At 27.5% G+C, this 20,040-nt stretch overlaps 1 protein-coding gene across 2 annotated transcripts in view; it reads right to left on the reverse strand.

Moving 5' to 3' along the window:
• LOC113559998 (protein unc-93 homolog A) overlaps positions 1 to 14,111 on the reverse strand; it is a 36,948-nt gene extending 22,837 nt beyond the window's left edge. Inside the window, exons 1-2 of one of the 2 annotated variants that reach the window (XM_026965788.1) lie at positions 13,834 to 14,046; positions 6,538 to 6,813 (exon numbers count right to left, since the gene is read on the reverse strand). In XM_026965788.1, coding sequence (XP_026821589.1) covers positions 6,538 to 6,813; positions 13,834 to 14,046 — 489 coding nt within the window. Of the gene's footprint in view, positions 1 to 6,537; positions 6,814 to 13,833 lie in introns of both variants that reach the window. The other variant, XM_026965793.1, reaches the window with a different exon arrangement.
• Between the last annotated feature and the right edge of the window lie 5,929 nt (positions 14,112 to 20,040).

The raw sequence follows: 20,040 nt of genomic DNA on the forward strand, positions 1-20,040 counted from the left end.
ACATAATGCCAGTGGTATATTATAACGCGGAGCGCTGGTACACAATCGAAGTTTAATAACAACGCTGAACGTTACGAAATCAAACGTGACTGTTCTTTCATATATTAGGTGATAAATATTATTCTTAACGAAACCTCCGATATTAACTTTATGTTATTGTTAAATGCGTACCGATACAGTTTTAGAAGATACCTTAGGGCAATATATTTACAGAAATAGAAACATTATTAAAATAATATTGTCATGTATACAATGTACATATACCTACGTTTAATATATTAAATCATTATATAAAATACATTATATCCTGGAATCGTGATTTTGTATATGATTTTTTATTATTAAATTTTATTTTGCAGTCAAAACACAATAGCTAAATATTTTTGCAACGCACAGTATATGAATACCACATTACTTATAATGTTATAGTATTAGTATAGGTGCTCCAACTAAGCTGATTTAATAATATATAGAGTGCTTCCCTTCGTCGTAATACATATAAAGTTATAGTTATATGCGTATAAGACATGATAACGGAAATGATTGAATTACTGTCATTTCCTATATATTTACCTTAAATCTACAGGTGTGCACGTTGTGCAGGATCCATGTGATATTTAAGGGCAACACTAATATTTACTGGTAATAATGAGTATTTCAATATAGTTGGCCGATTTTTTAAAAGCTGATAAAAATAACATAATTAATTATTTTACTTATAATACGAAATAAATAGATAAAATATTATATAGGTAATGATTTTTAGCAAGCTTCCGTCCATTATAATGCATATATAATTTTATATCACCATTACTTTAAATGAAAATATCGATAATGATTATATTGCTATCAGCTCTTGTAAACCTTAATGATTTGCAGGAAAAATATCGAGCCCGAACCCAATATTTACGTGTGTTACTACGAATTCTGATATGTTTTATGGGTTCCTTGATTTATTTGAAGCTGATAAATTTTTTTTTAAATAATCATTAAATTATAATATATTTTAATGCGCTTGTACGAAATAAATAGATAATATAATTATTTTTTGCGAGACCTTTACGTTTATTTTATACCTATGCCCCTCGGCTACAGATCTTACATTGATTATTATTGGTAATAATAACATGTGAATGCATTTAACACATTATTTATTACTTATTAAAAAACATTAAACGTATAAAATACGTGTTTTGTTTATATCGATAAAATTTAGCCAAGATTTACTTTTAATGAATTTTAGATCCCTAAGTGTAAGTTTATAATATAATAATATATAGATAAATTGAACAAAAAAAAAAAACTTCCGTTCAATTATCTTAATTTTTAAATCTCGTTATTTTTTATTTAAAATGTAATTGCACCATAATAAGTTTCATATCAGATTTTATTAAATCGTTATATCTTAATAAAATGTATCATGCCTTAATTATAATATCTAAAATATTTCTATCTAATTTATATATCCTATAAAGGAATATATTGGTGAATGTCGTATGTATATACAATTAACAATGACTAATGAGTATCAAACTATTAGCATTGATATTATGCCTTAGAGAAAATAGCTCCATCAAAATCAAGATTAATTGCTGTTTGTAAATTTATAAATATAAAAAAGTTACCTAAAATAATAACTATGGGTAATAAATCATAGTATCAAAAAATATATGTTATGGATATTATACACATTCAAGGATTAAAAAACCATTTTAGAATCAACAAATTCATTAAACAATTTTTTTATAATAAAGATAGTAATCATTTTGGTTTTCACTATTTTTAGTGTCTACCATTACTTTTAATTTCAAACTTATACAAAATTTAATACTTTTTCTGAAACTGTTGATTTACAAAATATATTGACAACGAACCAAATTTACATTGTCAATCAAATATAATAAATTATGATTTAAATGTTAAATGTTTTGATGGGCTAAAAAGTAAGTTTTAAAACCATAAAGTAATTAACCCTTAGAACTAAACTTGAAATATTGGTGAAAAATAATCTATTGATTAATGTCCAATATTATTGTATAATTAAATAAAAATGTTATATTTTCAAAATGATATGGCATTAAAAATGAAGGTAAAATCAAAATAGTAAGTAAATACTTAAAAAAGAACAATGATGATAAAATATTTTCAGTGTAAATATTATGAAAGTTACATAAATATTAAATTATATTATTTTTTTTTATTTTTTGTGTAATTATTGTATATTTAATTTAGAAAAAAAGATATAACAATAAATTATGATTTTCTGCAGATATAAAATTTACTTACTTCAATTTTGGATATTTTTGTCATCATCTTGTTAAATAATAAGCAATATACATATTTTTATTATAATTATAATTATTATGTATTATTAATTTAATTTAAAATATAGATTTGTTATTAAACAGAAGTTATTTACATTAATTTATAATTAGAATGAAAGGATAAAGTAAAACTTATTTTAGTTGACAGCAGCCATGCAACCTATATAACTTTTAGAATTTGTGTGAAGTGAAGAATTTTAATATTATAATGAATAATGTATTATTATTATTTTTTAATCTTATATCACATTATTTAAAAGTATTCTTAAAGTTTTATAATAATCATTCTTTAGATCAACAATTTGGTGCTGGTGGTATAAGTATAATGCATAGTAGTAAATTGGTAAACTATAAAATATTGATTTTACTAATGAATACATATTTTTAAATTATTGGTATGTTTGATAATTATTGGTAATTACGGTTATTAAAAAATAAATTTTTATGAATACTACATTATATACTGATATATAATAATTTAATCTACTCTCAAGACTTACGGCGTCGTAATATTGGTTCTTACCAATATAATAATATCACTAATTGACATTGCATAGATTTACATTAATATTAATCAATCCCTTAGAATGAGATTCGCTCAAGTATTTATCTTGAATGTGTTTGAATAAGATGTTAAAAATCTCAAAAATAAGCGTGTTTTATATTATATTTTTGTTCGTATTGGTTTATTATATTATTTTTATTGAAGTACGTTTTATGAAGTTTATCAGATTATAACAAAAAAAAGTATAAAGTAATAATAGTTTTTTTTAATATTTATTAATAGGATTTAACAGGAAAATTCCTGCTTCTAGGTAACACTATTTTTGGTGAATTTTTCTATACTTAAAGTTATTAAGCGGGTGAGAGAAATGTTAAAATCTTCAATTTGTTTAAATGTTGGCATATTATCTACTATCATACAAACATTTCTGAAACATTTTTACTCGTGATTCTTTTCGAAACTTTTCAATATTTTAGATTTGTACGACTAATGTAAAATTGTAAAACAATCACGAAAATAAAACCTGTAGATTTTTAATGGATTTAGAAGCTAGAAAAACATTTTATTAGATTTGCATTTACATTATTTCTTTGATTACAAAATAATAACAATTCAAATTTTTCGATCGTATACACTACTCGCATTTATTTCTATTTTCATTTTAAAGCCATTGTACGTAATGAGCCATCGAGAGCTTTTTTAATAAATTGTAAACACGAACGCTGTATTCATCAAACAATTTATAAATACATATAATTAACATATTGTTTTTTGTGGCAAAAGCCAAAAATTGTGAGGATCTTGTAAGAGATACCTCATTCAAAGACCCATAAATAATTTTGAAATAAAACTGACATCTGAAAAAGGTACTAAATAAAACCATATAAACATTAATTCAATTATTCTATGATAAATATCACATGATATCAATGGAGAAATATCGTTTGTCTTGTAGGAATATCTGAATCTAGAATCAACATAGTCATCATAGCGAATTAAGTCGATAATAAATTTATACACTTTTATTACACGATTATGTACTTTAATAACCAATATTATAAAAACCATTGAAATATATAACATATTTAGCATATTATTATACAAATATCGTTTTATTGTATCATACCACTAGTCGACGATATCGAAATTCAAATAAACAGTGAGGTAACGCACTCCATACAATTTCAAAATAGTATGATTGTATTTGTACAACATTATTACCTTACTGCTCATTTAATAATATAGAGAGAAATGTCTGAAAGGAAAAAATTATTTATTTTATTTTTATATTTATTTATTTTTTTTTTTACTCTTAAACGTAAAATATACCTATTATAATAGTATCACTAGTACGTGTTCCGCATGTTAAATCCTCATATTGCACTCATATTCCATATTTAAGGTACATTTTATTTTATCTATTTTTTATCAGAATATGTTTCATTACAATTTTTTCAGTGAAAATTCAAAAATTCAATAATTTTTATATTTTTAATTTTAATTCTACATGAATTATATATACCTAAAACAGTTAGGTATGTTTCATTCGTTGTGTTATTATCTTACTTCTATAGGTTAAAATACATTAAAGTTAAATAAAAACTATTTATTTTTAGCAATATAATATTATTATTATGTCTGTAAAATATTATAAAATTATAGTATAATAATAATATAATTTATTATAAAACCTAATGTGATCATGAGATCAAAATATGAAATATATTTGTAAGCGGAACTTTACTCGTATAGTTTTACTTCATTGCGTAACAGACGAAAACAAATTAGATGCATACTAGACAGAATAAATATCTTAAACATTAACGAAAATCAATCAAATAAATTAATTTTGGATCATAATTAGGTTTCGCGATAGAATTAAGAAACACGATGAAACCCTAATGGCCTAATATAACAACTAATAATAGTCTTACACTTTTAACGTAGGGCATGATGGACACAAACTCATCTAATTCACACGAACTCTCGTTGATCGTTAGTTTTAGTTTTTATCTCTTTTACGTATTTGTACAGTCTACCTATCTAATATCTTTGAAAACACGATTATATATATTTTCAATCAAATAACATAGAAATATTTCAAATACGACATGAGTTAGTACTAAATAATACGCTCCAACAGTCAAAATTATAAAAAATATAAAAAATATTCAATTTACAAAATTATAGTAAAATTTAACACTTTTTTGTTTGCTTCAAAAATAAATCATACCTACCAATGTTATATGAATAAAAATGAGTGCACTTTTCACGAAATAATCAATGTTATATATTATATAATTAAACAATATCCTGAAATCGTTTACACTTAATGAAAAAATAAAAATAAATAATATAATAAAATTAAAAATGTGTGTAGTACCGTACCTCTGTTTATAATTAATATTTAATTTAACTAATATTATAAAATTGTAAGATTTAAAATAATATTAATTAAACATACAAAATCATATTATGAAAATGGTACTGATAAGTACCGTATGAAAACATATTATATACTTTTTCTTTCGTGAAACACCGTAAACTAATTTGGATCTTTTAATGTTGACTTAATTTGAAATTTAAAATATATCAAAAGTAAAACTACATACTCATTAAAACAAAATTTTTTTGTGACGTCATAAATCTTTTTTAAATTAATAACAATATTATTAATCATACAAAATGTATGTAACTAAAATGTAGTCTTTCAATGCATTTATGTACCTATATCACCTATACAATACGCCGTACTTGAGATTAAGTTTAAAAAAACAATGTTATGTACCCACCATGGCCAAGTGTATAAAACCTTTAATCTATTTGGTGCAGAATAAAAATATACTATTATTTTAATTTATAAATATTATTTTATTTTAAAATAATACTAATTACTAATATCAATATAACAACACATTTCAAATATATTTTGCGTAATAAAATGTCTAAAACTGCTTATAAGAAAATCTTTAAATAATAGGTAATACAAGTATTCTAAAATATAGTGTATAGTATGACAATATAATATCGATAGATAGAGGTAATAAATGAACAATAATTAGGTTAGAATATTTTAATTATCTGCATTTACGTGATATAATTGTTGAGACAAAAAATATGACGTTAAACCAAAGTGATGTTTATAATATATATATATATATATATTAAAATGATGTGTTGTTATTTTATTTATTTATGTTTATTGTAAGCTCACAAGTGGCGTATGTTTTCAAGAGCATGTGTTATTCTCTCTTTATCGTTATAATCAACGAATAAAATAAAATTCTCTGCCGCTAAAATTATAGAATAATTATATTCGTGTACCTACCTACGAGTTCAAAGCTAACAGTAACATAAATATAATTTAATGATGGTTTCTTCTACTTTAAATGACATGGATAAGTGTTGTGATTTAATTCTCGTGTATCCTGGTATACGTGCCGCAGATATATTCTTTAAATTTGCATTGTACAACGATTAGATATTATAAATATATATATATATTGGAACAGTCCTTAGTGATGTATCTCACCCCCAACCCTGCAGCAACAAATAGCAAAAAGACAGAAAAAAAAATATAAATCAAAATCTTGGAACACGATCCCTCCACCTGCAGTCCCCCGCAGTGACATCGGAGTCTAGTGACGTACTTTTTTAAAGAATATTTTGTGCGAGTAAAAATTTAATATTGTAATATAAGGTACCGACCTGCAGTGCCATAAATGGAACCAAAGCGGCGGCGGCCGCGCCGTGTCCAAGGCACAGCGTGACGTAGTTACGGCACAACAGCCTCCGACTGTACACTGGTCCCATGTTGGATGGGGTAGTTCGGACCACTTCGATTAGCCGGCGCACCGACGAGGCACCAGCCGAACTGGACAGCGAGTCGCGTCTCTTGCCGCTCGTCGAAGATGTGTTGACGGCGTTCACCTGACGTTGTGTAGTGGACAGCGTCGACCTGAGCGACGTCGGTGAAAACGGTTTCTGCGGTGCGTATACGGTGTGCGTGAAAACAGTTAAAATCAAAATGTATAAGACACTATTTATGCACACGAAATATTTGGAATGGATGTGATTGCGCATATAACATCTGATAATAGTTCGAAAAACTGGCATAGCAAAATACATTTTAAAAGTAAATTCGGATAAACTTCAATAACCACCCACGTTTTTATAGATACTATAAAATATACTATATAGTATTTATAAAAGCATAATATTTTATATTTAAACAAAAATTATCAAAATACCGAAACAATATTTGAATTATTTGAATGAGCAATCACCCATTTAATATTATTTATTCACATTTGAATTAAACATATTTGTTTTATCTTTGTTTATTTTATATTAAGTAAGCCATAATAATAGCTATGATAAAAATTCACATAATAATATTTGATTATAGTTTCATAATATTCCATATTAATTTTGAACGTAACAATCTCAAATTTTACCGCATGAAAAATAACTCACTAAAAAGAGCAAAAATAGTTATTTATCCACCCGTAAATACTTATACTGAAGGTGGTTCAATATTATTTGGGTTTGTAAGAAAATACATAATCAAAACCTTATAAAAACATGAATATACGAGTAATACAAAATAGTTTGTGGTTTTAACCCATATTATTTTATTGAACCTATAAATATTGACATCAAATGGTATGTGTTTTAGTCTTTTTTTTTAGTAAAAAAAGTGCGTGGTTTCAAAATCCAGCAATTTAATATCATATATTTAGTTATATGTAACGCGAGAAAAATGTGTTTTTTTTTGAAAATATTAGTAATTATAATTTAGTTTGGTTTCATACGTTACTTAGTTGACATAAAATTGATAATTACTTCGAATGACATTAAGTGACTTTTTTTCCAAAACCTCTAAAATTTTCCGAATTTTATATTATTTATATGTATATGTGAATGTTACATTAATTTATAACATCAATAATTTTAATATTTACTTTCATGGCTAAAAGGTATGTTATTGCGTTTTAGTCATAGTTAATTTAGTCAATATTTTTAGGGACCATCTTCGATAGGTAGATACCTAATTTTTATAGTGATATGTACATTGTACATTGTACAATATAAAAAAATGATTTATTATGTTCCCGGCAATCATGATAATTCAAGAAATAACTACATTTTTTAGAAAAATTCTAAAATGCCTGGAGTTGTTAGCCGATGACTAAAATGTAAATTTTGTTATACAATTACTATACTTTATTGATAATTGTTAAAATTAAAAAGTATTTAAATTAGGCAATTATACTATACAGTAAATTATATAAACGTATATCTACCCAATTTTTATATTGTTAAAATCTTCAATAAGGTAAAGTTTAAGTTCGAATAGCTTACTCCGTACGCAAGTATAAACGTACTTACCTATATATATTTTATGTTATAAAATATGTTATTATATTAACGACTTTCCGTGACATAAAATTCGTTAACGACTTTCACGTGCTGACAGTTAACGCCATCAGATCTAATATAGATACAGTATTATAAGATATATTATTTCTCTATTTAGATGTTGTGACTTGTCAGTTTTTTCAGTTTCATCCAATTGTCACGAGCATAATGTTGTAAACGCGCAAAATACAATTTATTACATTTTAAAATATTTTATTGTTTTATTTTACTGTTCTATATTTGTATCATCTTTTATTAGGATTTAGTATGGGTTTAAGTGAAATGTGCAAACCATTGATTGGTATAATTGTATCGATTTTTGTAAAATTTTCGAATCAAAACGAATATATTCCACAGACCACGATTAAATAAAATAATACCATACGTTTATATTTTATATTTAAGTTTGTTTTGCCCCAAAAGACGTTATACGCATTAATAAAAGTATAAAATAAAAAATAACGTGTACATTGTAAGATAAATATTTCTAAAATATTTGTTTATAATATAAATACTGACACTTTAACATTTATTATTTACATTTTGGGGATTTAACAAAAAATAAAAATGAAATTAGATTTAAATCCACCGAAACGTAATATTACAAAATATTGTATACTTTTACAGTATCTGTATAATAATTTAAACTTGACATAATATACTATATTTTAATACGTATTATTAGATACCTAATAGTTCATATTGCATTTCTTTTTCTCAGATTGTTATGAATATTACATTTTATTTATTACGTACGTAATATGCCAAATATGCGTACACATATTGTATATGTACTAGATTTATATTATGTTAGCATTACAGGCTACAGCTTATATGTTTAATGATAATAAACAATATCGAGTTTACTTCAACAAAACTCAAAAAAAATCGTAACATTTCTATTAAGTAAAAGTAAAATAATATTATATGTTAAATGAAGACTAGTCAGAATATAATGAAATATAAAAGTTCGAATTGTACTAACAAGTTTTGATGAAAATCGTTAAACATAATCTCAAAGCAATGTGATAACTTAATTTGAATTTTGAACTCAAAATATTTAATAGTCAAAAGTTTTAAGTAACCAAGCATCCATTAGTAATATTAAATTAGATTTCTATACGAAGAGTAATCCGTTTGATTTTTGTTTATTTTATTATGAAGAAATCATTTGATCTTCTATCAAAACCAACAACTGTCATCATTAGAGTGAGTTTAATTTTACTAAAATTCCGGTACTGCATATTATGTGCGACAAACGCAAAATTACAACTAATAGTCTGCACAAATTATAATAGTCAATGAGTTAAAATGACAAATGACAAAATATCATAAATGATCAACGAATTAAATATTCAAATCACAGCAAATTGATTGATACAATTTAACTGATAATAAATAAAATGTACACCTATTCTACAGGAACACATGCAGTCTATAAGAATTACATTTATTGCGTACGCTTAGTAGTCGGTTGTAATGGTTAAACCTATGCCCATTCTTGTAAAAACTATAAGTTATAGTCTAACAACTCTAACACGATGGTTCGTGTCTAATTGAATTCTAAAATAGTGATGAGAATTTTTTTATAACAAATATGTTGGTATTATTATGTATTATAAAAGTAATTTAGTAGGTCACTGTTTATTTAAATATAAAATTTCAAAAACAAAGTCTAGTGATGCATTTTAATTACAACAGTTTTTGTACACTTGACACTCATATACGTTGGTACATTGTTTACTGACTTACTGTTATATATCTAGTTTATGTGTGTATATTAATTATTACGTTCACTGAGGTTTAGTGGTACACACGTGAACCGTGTAGGTAACAAAAGTTGACATAATATTATGATTTATATAAAATAATTTACAACACACTATTAACTCAGAAATAATAATATAATGCTGTTGCAATATAATATGCAAATTATATTACTGTACAATTGATGTATGCCGTTAACGGTGTTGACGATGTACCTAGTCGTGAAACCACAAATCGAGGAATTAATAATCAAGGCTATTATTAAACAGGTATAAGGTATATACTTTATTATAATATAACACAGTATAATAATACCAAGTATCTTCAAATTTCAGTGTCTGAATTATTTTATATCCACTTAATTTTCCCAAGGACCACTAGCTGTCAAGTCAGCTAATATTATTAGAATTAGATTTGCGCCATGACCGTTATTGTAACAATGTAACATATATTAAAGTGATGTCATCTAAAGATCACTCCACTCAAAATGTTGTCCGTATCCAAGTGCATATAGAACAACAAAATGACCATGATGTCCTTTGATAACATTACTATTGGTATATTTGGCTGAACTGCGCAACATCGATGGCTCTTAAAATATGATCTTATTAAAGAATTGAATCATTATCTTAAAATTAGAAAAACGTATTGGTATTATAGAAAAAAACAGTATGTAGTATTTATGTAAGTATTTAAATAAAATACTTTATGATTAACCGTGATACGTATACAAGAGGTTTCTTATCAAAATAAAAAAATAAAAATAATAATATACTAAAATAATTGAAAATGTATAAGCTACAGGACATTATGATACGTTACTTTTTAAATAATAATAATTATTATCACCTATGGTATACGAGCTATATCTTATCAATCGTAAAATATATATAATATATTTATAGCATTACAGTACACAGTACTTAAAAGTTTAAATTGTATTATGTAGAACACCCAACTCTACAGAAAATCACGACTATGTGTTTACTCGAATGCATAATACTTGACTTTTTTTCTATTGGAAAATCATCAGATAATAAATATTGGTGGTAAATATATTTTTATTTCACCCTATTAACTGAAATATTCAAACCACGTTTCCGTTAATTAAAACGCCTACGGTTAATACTGAGTTAAGCTGAAAATTAACCACTTTCTCTAACAATTATTCTATGATAATTAATGACAAAAGTAATTTATTCTATCCATCGTAGTTTAACGGTTTTATCATCAAACTGTAATATAAAATCTGATAATATACTTAAATCATTTTATTGAATTCCATATTAATATTTTATCATGGATGTATGACATAATGTAAAATGTTACGATAAATGAGAATTATTTTGGGAAAATTATTACTGCGATAAAGTTGTTATCATTTTTGAATGAACTATCAAAATGTTTTTCCAGAAAAAAAAGAGTTATAATAAAAATTACAATTTTTATAATAAAACCGATAGCTATATGATACGTGTAACGATGATATATTGTAAATCCTTGTCTGTTGTGTGGCCCACGCATGGTACCTATACCTACTAATAAACAATAATATGGCACGTTTTATTATATACTATCATATGATATTGCGTTTCCAATCGAGTTATCATAACCGTTCTGAAAATGCGATTCAATTTCATAAATGGATCCTAAATGTGTGTAATTTGTATGTGCATACAGTATTAAGCTTTCTCTAAAGTTTGTGATGTTTGTATACACAGTAGTTAGTGAGACTATAATATACATTATACAATATACATTTTATTATAATTATGGTAAAATTTAAACATAACGGTATGTTATTACAATAAATATTTATTTTTATTGAACAATATAAACCAAGTTCAGTAAAAATTAATGCTGCAGATAAACGAATTATATTGAGCGAGCGATTTTTTACACTTGTACGCAAGATAAAATTACTATTAAGGTGAAGTTGGTGTTTATTTCAAGAACATCATTACCATAAAATCATAAAATTTATCTACAAAATAGTCATAGATTTGTTAACACCCTATGATAAATCATTTGAGTTTGAATCTATACACTAGGTTAGTTTTGTAAGTAAAAGCAATATATACTTAAATTCTTCAGTCAAAGAAATTTCGGGGAATAACACTAAACGTTCGGGGTAGTGTTAAGTAAAACTTCATATCGTATCGGCAACATAAATTGGAAAAGATTGTAAATTGTGACATCCATCGGTTATAATAAATGTTGGTACCTACTTCGTAATGCATCAATTTTTATTGATACTTATCATGGAAAAACTTTAAAATACAAATGAATTTAAATCATCGTTTTCAAAAATTCACAAATACAATTAATCATATAATTAATTTTAGCACGCATTATACGCGAGAGGTTGTTAAAAATGTTTAAGATCAATAGAAAAATGACTTGACGTATTTACAATGTCTTTTAGACGTTTATTTCATATCATACTTTAACCACGGTTTGGTAAAGTTTGCATAGTTATAATTAATGCTATCAACTATAGTTAATTTTATTTTTATAATCCAATGGTTTATACTTAGAGATATCTAATATCTCAACATACAACATAAACGCTTTCAATCAGGAACCAAATTTATCCAAGTGCGTTAATACAAAAATTGAATGATAGAAATAAAATCATGAATTAATTAATAAAAAGTTATTTAAAATTACGCAACCAAATAAGATAATAGTTTAAGAATTGATACACGATACACTATTTTATATTCCAAATATAAGTAACAAATAATTGTTATAACTAAAGACACTTAAATATTTTAATAAGATTAAACGATATAAATTTAAATGCTTCGTTTCTAACCACACTTATACCTAGTAATTTCAAACAATTAAAATGAAAAACTATACATGTACGACTTCTTGAAACAAACCAATAAGTTGAAAGACAGGAATTAAAAATTATAGCATATACACATGGCTGCTCGGAAAATGTTCATAATTTTCAATCGTTTCAATATGTATTCAACTATATTGAGCTATAAAGTTTGGTTGGAATTATTCAATCGTATAAAATGTTGTTTATATTAAAAATATGTGTAATGATATAAAGGTAACGTCACTATAGACGTTTAATAATACGAAAATTTCAACTCTCGACATGAATACGATAATAAATATTTAAATAATCCGAGTAAGTACGTGAACCGAAAACAAAAGTCTGTACAACTTGATGCATTTTTTAAAGCCCGCGAGTCTGGGCTAATATTATTATATTATTCGTTCTTTCAGAATTTATAACACTTCATCATTATCATATAAGGTGCAAAACAACACGAATTCGACGAACATTTCGTACAAAAACATAGAACAAGCAAAAAAAAAAATAAAACTGCAAAATATTAAATTTATATAGTTGTACTACACGATTTTTTCTTTCGATTTATTCCCAGTTTATGTGACAAATCGTCGTGTTTGTTTAGGATTTTCATTAAAACTCATCGTGTCTATCATCATCACGTCGTTTTACGACCGTCTGATATACAAACGCATCACGCAATTTATAATATATTTTATTTATCATACACAGTTTTATAATTTATTGGCACGCATCTCACTGCAGTTATCGCGCGCGAAGATGATGCGCGTCATCGCAGCGGACGAAAATCGCATGGAAACATTCTATATACTTTCGGTCCGCGCGCGCGCTATAAACACATCACATCGTAGCAGTGTACGGCGGCAACGACGATCAGAGACGATCGTCGTCGTCGGACGGCGCGTGCACAATCGTACACGTCGCGATATCATTATTGTTATTATCATCGTATTGCCTATAATATCGCGTTATACTATACCGACCTCGTCGATCTGCGTGTCGCCGCCGATGACGCCGTAAAAGTTGTTGGTGCACAGGCTGTTGGTCTGCTGGAGCCGCCTGTGCTGAGCGCGGCTGGTGCCGCCACCGCCGCGGTCTGGACAAGGCGACAATCTCGGGGCCGCGGGCGCGCACACCGGTTGCTGCGGTTGCTGTTGCTGTTTGCACAGCTCGTGCAGGTTGGGCAGCGAGCCCATCGCTACCGGATATCTCGCGGCGGCTGCAGCGTGCGCGTACCTGTGCTGTGATGAACCGTGTACAGCGCGCGTGCACACGTACAACGTACTGCGCGAGTGGCGTATGTCGCGGCGACGACGATAGCGACAGCGCCACGCGCGTACAGGCGCACGACGACAGCGGCCGACACTCCGTGCGCCCGCGCGTTGACGCGACGTCACGCTCTTATTTGCGCGCAAACGTGTCGCTATAACGACCGCGAAGGTGCGCGCGGCTTAGGTGTGCGGTACGCGCGACGGAATCATAAGCGGCGGCGACCCGGACCGATGATGCGAGCGCGCGCTGCGCACCCCGTTGCTGGCGTGCTCGTGCGTCGATCGATAGACGCCGCGACTCGACCTCGGAGAGAGGTCGTCATCGTCGTCGTCGTCGCCGCCGTCGCCGTCGTCGTAGCCGTCATCTGCGGAGGTGGCCATCGCGGGTGCCGTTCGCGCCACCGCGCTCTGCAGCCTGTTGCACCCGCTATGTCATCACAACAACATTATTGTTGTTGTGATGTATTCTTTGGACCGGACGTCCCGTTCGCAGATGCAGAGTTTACCACCAACCGGTGCTGTAGCGTCGGTAGTATAATATAATATCATATTGTGCATTTAACGTTTTCCTTATTTTCCGTGACCGACAGACTTCTCAGGAAAAATAGTGCGTTACACGACATGGTTCTGAGGAGTCGATTGGGATTCGTATACCTTTTACGGTATCGGTACTCTGTACGGATCGTTTTTATGTACAAAAATGCGCACGGATGACGACAAACTACACAAATTGCGAAGGTTTTCTTTTAAATTAAAATAAATGACAAAATATTAAACTGAATACTGAATAGATTGTGCATTCGTCAGTAGTTACGCTGTTAGTCGTTTTTTCCTTACGTCCATACATTACGAGTACGACGGAGACGCGTGCGGATTGTATAATGCCTAATGTCCTCACATTTGACCACGGCAATTTATAATAAAGATAATTAAAACTAAATAAATCCTTTTTAAGGTTGGAAGTTGAATAAAATAATAATAATAGGATTTACTGACCTTAGGCTATTTGTTTGTATTTAATATATGAAGTGGTTTAAATCTTAGCGACATCGATACAACGAAATTAAGCATATCTGCATATCGATATAGATGTTAATGGCAAGTCAATATAAAAGTATCTATATCCATATGGCATACGTACTACTTAAGTAAACTAATTATAAACAGCAAATATTATCTCATATCATTCAATAATGCATTTCATCTTAGTATTACATAATTGCAGGTTTTAATAATAAATTGTATAAATTACTACGATAACGATAAATTATATAACATCTTGTGTATCACAATATTATTAGGTTTATTTTACTAAACTCTATAGAGTAATCCAACATATATATATATATATATGTTTTTGGATTACAAATATAAAATAGTCAATAAATTCATTATTTACCTGCTACTTATATAAATTAGACAACGTTATAAAACGTATAAAACGTTTAAGCCATAAGCGGATCCAAAGGATGTGTAGCAGTGGCACAACTAGGGGCGTGCAAAAAGAGCACCCCCCCCTCAAGTTCAAATTTGGCACCCCTTGTTTTTATACCTATCTATTATTATTTTAATGAAATACCATCAATAAGTAAACTATCGACAGTTTTAGCACCCCACATTTTAAAGGTCTAATTACGCCTATGGTATGCAGTTTATGCGGTAGCAATGGTACCCATAAATAAAAAAAATAGTTCTTCACAAATGACACTGTTAGATTTTAAACGAAGCAAGTCAACGTGTGTAATATAATATTAACAATATTATTATGATACAGGTAATCTGACAGTTTTTAGTTTTAAGCATTTAGTTACTAAACACAATGGGTATATAGTATTGTATACATAAATTGTAATAATAATTTTATGAAGGGAGGGTTACAATTTCCGGAAATATGTACATCCCCTAAACATAAAGGCTGACTTCACATATGTTTTAACCTATTAATTATAATTAAATTATTTTTTATGCTCGCTAAATTGTAACACGTCCAAATGTCGCATACCTCAAAATGCCACCTAACGTTACCCTAATTATCTTTCGTTGAAATACGAAAAGAATACGTGTTTCTTAAATAATATGTGGCATTAACTGTTTAAAAAAATAACTGTAAGCCGTATAGAATTCTAATTATATCAATTTAGCAAATCCAAAAATAAGAAATATAACTGTAAAAGAAAAAAATATAGTCATTTAAAATTTTGTAGGTGTAAGATGTAAGCATGTATTTTTAAATAAATTGAAACTGTAAGTCTAAATACTTGTACTTGATACTGTAGGTTAAAGTCCATAGGAATATTATATTTTAAAACTTAAAAGTATACCTGTATCTTTTAGAAGTGGGTGTACGGAGTGATGAATGTATTGATTTTACAAAATGTTTTTTTTTTTTTATTATTGAAAGATATTTTTTATAGAAAAAATATGTCTTAATATTCAACTTCAATATCTTCTCTTGTAAAAAAGTAAATCTAGTTATTACTTTGGGATCAAAGGTAAAAAAAGGTAGAAAAGTGGATACCACTCTGCTATACATTAGATATGGAGTGAATCACTATATAATATTATAATGGTTGTGTCAAACAGTCAAACTACTCAAATTTAAATTCAACGATTTATCATTGTTTGCGCAAAACTATTCTAAGCAGAGACCATCTGTCATCCTGTATCACAAAGTATATACATTTTATGAAATGTTTTTTTTGATACCTATAGCTATTAAATTGATTTATTTTACTTTTAATGCTACAGTAAGTTGATAAAATGTTAACCGAAAACAATGCATTTATTATATTATTATTATTTATTAGTATTTAACTATTACAATAGTCAATAGTATTTATTTATACCATATTATATAAATGTTATTAACGTTTGAGTTAATAATAATAATATGTATATACAGAGTATCCCGCGAGGATTTACTCATTACGATTTCTCCTGAAATAATGGAGATATCATGATTCTGGTTTTTTAATAAGATTCACAGAAACAAGAACTACAAATATTTCATGTTTTAATTTATTTTTATGTTTTGGTAAAAAAGTTAAAAAAATGTATTTTTTATTTAATTATTTAAAAAAAAATTGAAAATAACCATTTTGTATAGTTTTTTTTCTGAAAATATTGACGTTTTAACATTTTAATTTCATCAATTTCCTGATTTTTAATATTTTTTCTAGTTTCGAAAAAAACTGCGAATTATTTAATACGATAGTGCCATAGTGCGATAGTGGTATCATAGTATCAAACATGTAGCCCACGTGCTCGTACAGCTAGCGAACGGGTTTTTTTCGAAACTAGAAAAAATATTAAAAATCAGGAAAATGATGAAATTAAAATGTTAAAACGTCAATATTTTCAGAAAAAAAAACTCTACAAAAAAGCTATTTTCAATTTTTTTTTAAATAATTAAACAAAAAATACATTTTTTTACTTTTTTACCAAAACATAAAAATAAATTAAAACATGAAATATTTATAGTTCTTGTTCCTGTGAATCTTATTAAAAAGCCAGAATCATGATATCTCCATTATTTCAGAAGATATCGCAATTTTTAAATCCTTGCAGGACACTCTGTATATAATATATACATATAATAATAGAATACACGACCAAGCGTGTCGCCGAAACAATAATATAAGCAAAGAAAAACGATAAAAAAATCAATTTTCTTTTTCTTTAATGACCAAAGGCCACTTGTTGATGTTATTTTCAAAAAAAAATTCTTTTTAATTCTTTTTTAGAGGGTAGGCTGAATGTGAATCTTATAAAAATAGCATTGAATATATAATGGAACGTCGTCCTACCTTTTAAAACAATCATACATGGGCTAATCTAAAAATATATTATTACAGCTATTAGGCTACAAAAAAAAAAAAGGTTTTTTTGAAAAAAACTACATTTTATGCATTATTAGGATGAAGGATTAAGAATTGTACTTCAAAACTGCACATCCACGATTAGGTGTGTTACTAAAACGTTATACGCATATAAAAAGTGAAAAAAATTTTTTCTCATTTGGTCAGCCTTCACCTTTCAATAGGTAATTGTTAAAAAAAAACTTTTTTTTTTTTACTTTTATTAGAGAATATACAATCTATACCCATAGGCATAATGAGAATATGTGCTACATTATATTAAAAAAAAAAAGACATGAATAGGGTGAGGGAAGAAACCATCCAGTGATAGCACTTCCTAAAAAAAAAAACTAATTTTACGTTTTTTAGAAATGTAGGATGGTTGTGAGACTTCTATAAATAAGCTAGAATGTATAATGAAACGTTAATCTAACTTTAAATTAACAATAGTTTCGATTATTTCTAATAATTTTTGTATTACTATTTGCATTGTCATTAGATTTTAAATTCCAATTTTTCTATCATATTAAAAAATTCTGTAATATATAACATAACACCATTATTTTTTTTTTTTTTGAAAATAGTGAAATAGATTATGTAAAAATCAGATTTTCATAAAACTAATTAGATAACTTTTATTTGATGTTTATGTCTTTGGACCAAACATATTCAAAGTGTTAGATAAAGTCATATAGATATACAAGTGTAAGTACTTATTATAATTTATTTGTTATTAAAATACCAATGAAATGATATATAGTACTCGTATATTACACCAGTTATCATAAAAAAATGTAAATAAACACGTATAATGTAGCTATATTTATCTATTGATAAAGTAAATCCACTGAGAGATCTCTTCATTCTGTGTTTCCTGTAATTTGTAAATATTATATCAATTAAGCTTATTTTTCTATTTTTTTAGTAGATTGTTAATAAAAAATTATGTAAAATTAAAATTATCACAGATGATTTTGGAACTATTGATGACAAACACGCAGCAGTGTCTTTAAGTATAGATATGTCTTGCCCTGGTCGAATTTAGTAATCATCAAATTCGACATATTCAAAATATTTATCACAAAATTAACCATAGTCACTGGAAATTTTTGTGTTCTATTAAACAGTAGCGTCGCGATAATCCTAAAGGAATTGAAGAAAGGGGTCGTTCGGATTACCTATGACTTCGCTTACGTGAGGCTATTTTCATGTACTTTTTTCGAAGGCTGTACATTAACGAATTAAAATTTAAAATTAAGTTAAAACGTAAAGTTAATTAACTCGTAACTTTTTTCCAAATTAACTTTTAACTTAATAAATTAACAAAAAAATATGAGTATACATTTTAACTTGACTTAATTTTATTATTTTAAAATAACTTAACTTAATGAGTTAAAAGAAAATCGTTAACTTGCTCAGTCTTGCTTTTTACGACAAAAATGGAATCACTAACGATCACTACAATAATGTAGGTATGACACGCGACTAACAATCGTTATCGACGTATGAAATCTAACGACGCGCATATGTGATATGCAGTCGTAATAATCGTTATGATTATTATGTTATTGATCTACAATTCTACATAATATTATGTACCAATAATAGGACGATGGAGATGTACACTCGTTGCCGTTCGGATCGCCACGTCTTTCGGATTAGCCTAATGTTCGGATTACCGCGACGCTACTGTTTATGTATCCATATTCTTAAAGCTACTGTCTTTTTAATGATAACTTACAATTATATACTTATTTGCAATGGAGAAATTTATATTTTAGTAGGTACTTATCTATAAATCTTTTCATAACGATGAAAATATATTTTACCTCCATTCTATCAATTATTTCCCTATTGGTACACGTATATATAGTATATAAGCTCAATTCCCGTATAAGATAAACATAAATAACCACGGATTCTTTCCTCAAGTCTACAATCACATCTATAGACATATTCATCAATATTACGCTTTTTGTATGTAATTTTACGTATTATTGTACAAATTATTAATATAAAAACCATATCAATAAAATGAAAGTACGTGCACGTCAGATGGGGA

The sequence above is a fragment of the Rhopalosiphum maidis genome, chromosome 1 (assembly GCF_003676215.2).
Source record: "Rhopalosiphum maidis isolate BTI-1 chromosome 1, ASM367621v3, whole genome shotgun sequence".
In the NCBI taxonomy this organism is placed as follows: Eukaryota; Metazoa; Arthropoda; class Insecta; order Hemiptera; family Aphididae; genus Rhopalosiphum; species Rhopalosiphum maidis.